This window comes from Thamnophis sirtalis, unplaced genomic scaffold (assembly GCF_051295495.1).
Source record: "Thamnophis sirtalis isolate CommonGarterSnake01/CBP01778 unplaced genomic scaffold, rThaSir2_p1.2 scaffold_3, whole genome shotgun sequence".
Classification (NCBI taxonomy): domain Eukaryota; kingdom Metazoa; phylum Chordata; class Lepidosauria; order Squamata; family Natricidae; genus Thamnophis; species Thamnophis sirtalis.
In genome coordinates this window covers 89,196,021-89,203,501 of record NW_028261383.1, presented here as the reverse complement: position 1 = coordinate 89,203,501, position 7,481 = coordinate 89,196,021, and the positions used below count along the sequence as shown (strand labels likewise).

At 35.8% G+C, this 7,481-nt stretch overlaps 1 protein-coding gene across 4 annotated transcripts in view; it reads right to left on the bottom strand.

Annotated features, from left to right (window-relative positions):
* Nucleotides 1-2,929: 2,929 nt before the first annotated feature.
* CAMK2A (calcium/calmodulin dependent protein kinase II alpha) overlaps nucleotides 2,930-7,481 on the bottom strand; it is a 162,945-nt gene continuing 158,393 nt past the window's right edge. For 2 of the 4 annotated variants that reach the window (XM_087709451.1, XM_087709452.1), the window contains 2 exons: nucleotides 6,871-6,933; nucleotides 2,930-6,034 (listed from right to left, as the gene is read on the bottom strand). In XM_087709451.1, coding sequence (XP_087565577.1) covers nucleotides 6,031-6,034; nucleotides 6,871-6,933 — 67 coding nt within the window. In that variant the 3' untranslated portion in view covers nucleotides 2,930-6,030. Of the gene's footprint in view, nucleotides 6,035-6,866; nucleotides 6,934-7,481 lie in introns of those variants that run through there. The other 2 variants (XM_087709455.1, XM_087709453.1) reach the window with 2 other exon arrangements.

The following is a 7,481-nucleotide window of genomic DNA, read 5'->3' as shown; positions in this document are numbered from 1 at the left end:
ATCTCACGGCTCTTTGACCACATGATCTACTGACTAAAAAGCCTATCAAAAGAGCCGCAGTGGGTAGAGTGCAGTGGGTAGAGTGCAGTACTGCAGCCACTTCAGCTGACTGCTAGCTGCAGTTCGGCGGTTCATATCTCACCAGCTCAGGGTTGACTCAGCCTTCCATCCTTCCGAGGTGGGTAAAATGAGGACCCGGATTGTTGTTGGAGGAAATACGCTGACTCTGTAAACTGCTTAGAGAGGGCTGAAAGCCTTATGAAGCAGTATATAAGTCTAACTGCTATTGCTATCATTCTGCCTTGCTAATCTAAAACCAGGTTCTTCCTTCTACTTTCTACACATGTACACACATAGCACATTTTAAAACTTTTCTCTAGGACAGGGATGGGCAACTATGGCAACTTTACGACTTGTGGATTTCAAGTCCTAGAATTCCTGAGCCAGCCTTTAGGAATTATGGGAATTGAAGTCCACAGGCCAGTAAGTTGCCATAGCTGCCTACCCCTGCTCTAGGATGTACCTACACAGGTTTTACCTCATCCTATAATATAATCGTGAAAGGAAATATGTTTGTACTTATAAAACCTGCTTTACCAATCATTGGTCAGGTCAGATTTCCATGGGATAAACATTTCAACCTCCAACAGCAAGTGTTATAGAATCTGGAAATGATCCACCTCAGACAAAGAAATAAAGGAAGACAGACTGTAGGAATTATTCAACAAGAATCAGTATTTTCCATACAAGAATTTGTAGCTGTTTTATTGCACTTAAACACCAAGAATAAATTTGACAACCCTAATTTCCCCCCTTCACCCCCAAAAATATAGCATAAAATTTTAGCAGTGATCATTTGTTCACAGCGACAGCTTCAAAAAAACTGGAAGAAAGAACCCGACACGATCACGCTGCTTTACAATTCTGATTCACGTACAAAAGATACTGACAATTTTTTTTTAATTTATTTTTTTCGGAGTATTCCAGTCACATCAAGTTGCAAATGAGAGGAAGAAACTCTCTGAAGTTTTTATTTGCTTACATTACAAAGCGGTTTTTTTCCCCAGTTTGCGTTTGCTTTTTGCATTCGTGTGAAATAAATATTTCCAAAGATATTTCATATATATATATACATATATATTGTGTTTGTTATTTATATAATATATATTTATATATACACATAGTTCCCTTTAACTTTTTTCCTGTTACTTCCCTCCAAAGTTAAAAAGTCATAAAATTGTGCAACACTTAGAAAATGAAAATCCCGAACAGTTTCCCACATATTTTACTTTAAGGCAGAAAAAAAGTCAAAAGTTGGCTTGTTTGCAGTCATGCAAGAACTGAAGAGAAGGAAGTAAACCCACCACAATAAAACATAAAATATGGAAGATAACTGGGAGGGGAAAAATAGCCTGTATTCCCAGCCATGTGGGAAGCCAAGAGAACAGAATCTTCATTTGGAATCTCCATTTGTTTAGCGGGGGGGGGGGGGAGGGGGATAATCACACCAGTCTAATTGACACTGACCAATGTCATAAGATCTGCTATGAAATTCAAAAACGTGCTTATTTTCTAGAATCAGAAATAAGTTGATTTGCAAAATAATGAATCGGTAAATTCATAGTGCAGCAGAAAATATTCTTCCATTATTCTTTTAAAATTAGTTTCTGAATTCACAAACTATTTCATCTGGAGTAGCCTCTTTTCATCTTGTCCAATTTACTAGCGCTAAAATAGACACATTGATTTATTTAGAAAATCTTCAGAGAAAGAGCTCTCTCCATACCGCTATATAAAAATATTAATAGACAAAGCACACATCAGCCCTGGTTTCCTATTTTTATAAAGAGTAATGTCCAGACAAGACCTCCCGCATTGCAGTTTATGGATGAGATTTGATTTTGAATTAGTTTGAGTGTTGTTATCCTTTCATTTATGATGCTTTTGTTGAATGTTGTTTCTTAACTATAAGTGCATGGATTACTTTTTTGCTCAAAATGTTTGCCATTTTTACTTTTTTTTAAAAAAAACAGTGAATATGCTTCCATTACTTTGATGCAATATCCAGAAAGTCATATCTTGTTGTGATATTTCTGTATGGGACAATTTTTGTTAGATTATAAAAATCAACTCCTCTTTTAAAAAAAGGTAGAAAAAAATCAATGACATTTCTAGGAGAATGGGTGGAAAAAATATAAATAAGCTGTAAATTTTGTTAGAAGGAATTAAAAAAAAGATGGTGACAAAGGAAGAACAGAGAAATGTTATGAGGTGCTGTCCAAACATTAACAAAGATATTGTGTTGGAAAAAGTTAGCAATCCATTAGACACCAAAATCATTTCCCTCTTGCCAAAATAATTTAAATAAAAATAGAAAAGGTTCTTTTTGCAGAATAAAATGATGTAAGCTACTTCTTCCCTACATTTTTTATGTTACAATCAAGAAAGGTACTGTGTTGTCTAATCTCTGAAAACAGATCAGTCTTCAAAGTTAATATTAATTATGACTATGAGCCCTAGCATACAAAATAAATAATCAGAATGCTTTGTGTTTTATTGACAATTTCTTTGCAGAAGTTTGGAATCATTAGAAATGAGCCATTATAAATGCTAAAAATCTGAAAAAGTAAGAAAGGACAGAAAGTATAGAAGAGAAACAAGTATAGCAATGGATAGTAACGTGGCTATAAATGCTTCCTTAGTTAAGGGAAAAAAAGTTTTAAAAATGCCAATGCAATCCAGAGGATTAAAGTGCAGGTGCTTATGTCAGATGCAGTAGGTAAAACTCAAAGGAGTTGAAATACATTTCAGTCTGTCAGGGTTTTTTTTTTAAAACTGGAAGACTAAAAACTCAACTCAACTTCCTGTAGATTCTAGCTTCTCTTAGCTTATCAAAGCATTGCTCAAAATGACGATGGAAGCTATAAAATATTACAAAATGCAATGTTTAAGTTGCCACAAGAAAGATACTCAATGGCTACTCTTGATAGACAACATAGGTAGGACTCTTTCTACAAGTGAAAACTCAGGCAAGATAGGCTGTCAAAGTTTAGCAAAGCTGAAAAGTGTTTAAGATTTATTACCTAAACTGGGATTTTCATGAGGAAAGAGCACAACAGTAGGTCTCTAGCCAGTTATTTAAGAATGAATGAGTTAAAAGGAGATTCAAGCTAAAAAGAAGATCCATTTCTTCCTTGGAATCCAGGGCTGAGTAGAAGGCTTAGTGATACAATATAAAATTATGATACGTGGGAGAATGACCTTTCAAAAATAAATGTTCATGATAGTGAGGACCATATTAATGTGAAATATCAGGATAGAACTGGGTAAGGACCCCTTCCCCCAAAAATGTTCTGAAACCCAAGAAGTTTAAATATGAACACGTATTCAGATCCATACAATCATACAATACCTCTTGAGATCTAAAAGCCCTTCTCAACTCAAATAATCTCAATATAATTCTTCACAGCTCCAATGGAGCATTGAATCATCCAATTATGTTATCAGTTTTGTGTAAATGGTATATTTCTACTTTGTAAAAAAGTAAACTTCTATTTAAGGCAATCAAATCCTATCAAGTAGGCGCCCTGTAATTGTCATCACTTCCCCCCCCCCTGCTCCAGTGGGAAATTATTCTTGCCTTTTTGCAAACATAGTTTTTATAGCATCATGTATTCACACTTAGAAGATGGAAAGCTAAGCATTTTACGGAAAAAGTAAAACTACATCATTCAAAATGTATACAGCAAGCTTATCCATTTTCTGTTGTAATTGTTCCTAAACCAGCATGGTTTGTTTTGAAATACACATAGCGGTCTATAAAGTTAGATGTCATGCAAATGAAGGAAGCGCCATTTATAAATTCATTCCCCCGGTAGTAGAAGTGCATGGCAGTTAATCTCACACCAAAGAGTAAAGACTCTTAAAACTGGAAAAAAATAAAAGGGAACAAGGAACAGAGACACTGCCAAAATAATAATAAAAACAACAACAACAACCCTCAGGCTTCTTATTTCTATCCTTGGAAGGCAAGTAATTGATGCCTTCCAGGTCATTTTCAACATGTTTTCTCTGTCATTCAAAAAAAAATTATACAGGCTTAAGAAGAATCTATTTCTCTGTTTCTTCAAGCTGGCTTTTATGTCATGATATATTAACAGGTATTGCCACTGTTCCAACGTTGATTCTGTCTTCATGATGCCATTCAGATGTGCAGTTTGGATTGTCAGGCCTCCGCAGCATATAACAAGTGAACCCTTGGCAAGGTTCTTATATTTGTGTAAACTTCTTTCTGCCTTTCCATAGGGCCATGTCACACATCCTTCTTCCCCGTTTTTTAGTTTCTTGTACCTTTTTACACTTTTCATAACAACTTATCACAAGTCAACTCCAAATGTAAACAATAACATATTAAGTCACCCACCCCACCCCAACTTTATTTTTAAAAAATCAACCACAAACCCAAACAGTTGATATTTCTAGGTATTACATAAAGATCCATTTCAGCAATACTCAAAAGTTTACGAAATAACACGGGTTTCATTTTTCCTGTAAAAAGGCATGCAAAAGTACAAGAAATAGCGAAAGGTTTCATTTTGTTTGTTAAAAGCATCATCGAAAAGCCTCAAAGTGTCCTTTGTAAAGCTTGCATTTTCTATCTTTGCTGGAAAGGGTTGGCCTCTATTTTTATTTCAAATTAAGGGGCAGCTTTGTTTCACACTATAGGTATCCTCCATACTGCCATGTTTCCTGAAATTCATATGTAGGAAAGGTGGATGAAGGTAGAGGGAGGGCTTTGGGAGTCATTTGTTGATTTATTTAATGGCTTAGTGCTACCAAAATTCAGCTGACTGCTAGATACTGTAGTAGCAAAGAGAGAGAGCCAGAACTGGGAGCCCGGCTACTGCTATTGTCTAGTTAAGAATCCACATCTTGAAGAGGCAGAGAGAAAATAAAATTCATATTGTTAAAAATAAGGAAACAAAAGGCCTGCTGAGACAAAATCTAACTCAGTAGCCTGTGAAGTCAAAACAGCACATTTTTAGGCAGCTGTTTCCCAACTGATCACAAATAAATGAAGCTTCTGTTATAAATTGAATAGTGGTAATTATATACTTCACTATATTTCACTATTTTGAAAATATCTCACTATAGTGAAAACTAACATGAAAATAATTGTTGTGGGCTCAATATTTTCAAGCTATAATTTTTTTATGGTTACTTATAACAGTCTTTTTTTTAAAAAAAAATTAGACAGCTTTAAGATGTGTGGACTTCAATTCCCAGATTTCCTCACCCAGGATGGGGGAGGGGTTGAAGTCCACAGATCTGAAAATTGGCAATGCCATTCAAAATAAAGCTTAATTCACTCCAAGGAAAATTTGTGAACATAGAGATTTTCTTGAATAATAGAAAGTTGTTTGGAATTTATGTAATTAATAGTTTAAACCAAATAATTTTGTTTATTTACTTGATGCGTATGGCCACCTAATAAGTTAGTTGCCTGCCTCCTGGGTTTAGGAGGGTGTGGCATCGGATTGAGTTGACAGCTGGTTCCAGGTACAACTGAAAATGGCTGGCATTGACTCAGAGTGGCGTCTTCACGTGGTGTCTGGATGTTCCAATCAAAATGGCCTCCCATTAGAAGGAGCAGCTACTTGTAGCTTATAACTTCCAGGAGATGGGGGCTGAAGCCAGAAAGTGCTGGTTTTCTATTTGATTAAGGCTTTATCTCAGCCTCTTCCATGTTGGTTTCTCGTTGTCTACTGAAAGCCGTTTCCTGCAACAGGGCCATGACACATGCTGTCTTCTACTAGGATGGCACAGAATAGCAAACATGAACCAGGTGAAACAGGAGGAGAAAAGTCTACTAAATGCTCAGTTTATTTTGGTAAGGAGTTCCAAGGGTAAAAGGAATTCCCAGCAAGAAACAAATAGGAGAGCCAGCTGCCAAGTTCCCTAGGTAAAGGATAACAAGTATCTTCCTTTTATAGTGAGGCAGTGAGAAACTTGGCCTGCAAGGCAGGTGCTTCAGCTGAAAGACACAAAAAGAAATAGTTGTTTTACTCCAACCAAACATTGTTTCCTAAAACTGGTTCTTCACAGCTACCCTTTCTTGCCTCCATATCACTATTTTTGTCACTTGTCTAAAGTTCTACATGTGTCCTCTGTGGGCAAATATGGAACCTCGTTTGCTACTGGTATTCAGCTCTCACAATCTGGGGAAATAAAGGTGGCCCTTAACAGCAAATATGTACCGTATGGAAGTTGGCTGCTATGTTGGGAGGGCTTCTTCTTGCCAATGATCCTCTGGGACTGGAGGAGAACAGCCTGCTAATAACTGCCTAATGACCAGCTGCAATTACATGTGTGGGGAATGATGCCCCCTTTATGACTTGTGGACTTGAACTCCCAGTGTTCCTGAGCCAGCATGGGACTTCTGGGAGTTGAAGTCCACAAGTCCTAAAGGGGCCATCGTTCCCCACACCTGTGCTATTAGGTTCAGTTAGGGTTGGCCCACAAAGCCCCAAGAACTGCTTTAAAAAGTCATTTTCTCTTGAAGAGAGAAGATAGCATATCCAACCCTCAAATTCTGATATAAAAGAATATGCAAGACAAAGCATACATGTAAGCTCCAACCCAGTTATAAAAAAGGGCTTCACTGTAGCTTTTTAGGCTGGGAGGTAGGGATGGGCAAAACCTTGTTTTCTCAAACAGGTTGTTCACAGCTAGCCATTCTTGCCTCATATAATCCATTATTTTTATCACTTGTTTAACTCTGCATGAACGTCCTTTGTAGACAAATACGGAATCATCTTGACAGTTGTGCATGTTTATATGTTTGATAAATTAATTTAATGAAATTCTTACCCGTCTATAGCGGCCAAATGAATAGGCGCAGCTCTACTTTGCATGGAAAGGGTCATATTGTACCTAACATCCATGTAGTTGTTACATATAAGAACCCAACAGAAAAAAAAAATCAATTCCAGGAACATGGCTGAATGCAGAAGAATGCAAAATCCACACTTTTCAGAGCTAAGCACTTGATGCTTTTAATGGGTAAATCATCTAGTGTTGTTCAACCCCAATCTACAATTTTTCCACCTCTCCATGAAAATTTTTACATAGTTTACTAAGTTTCTTATTTTAAAAAAAGAAAAAACTATTCCCATGTTTCAAATTCTTAGTGCAAATCCATTAAATACATATACATATACATATACATATACATATACATATACATATACATATACATATACATATACATATACATATACATATACATATACATATACATATACATATACATATACATATACATATACATATACATATACATATACATATACATATACATATACATATACATATACATATACATATACATATACATATACATATACATATACATATACATATACATATACATATACATATACATAACTATGACATAATAGTATGGATACAATAATGGAACA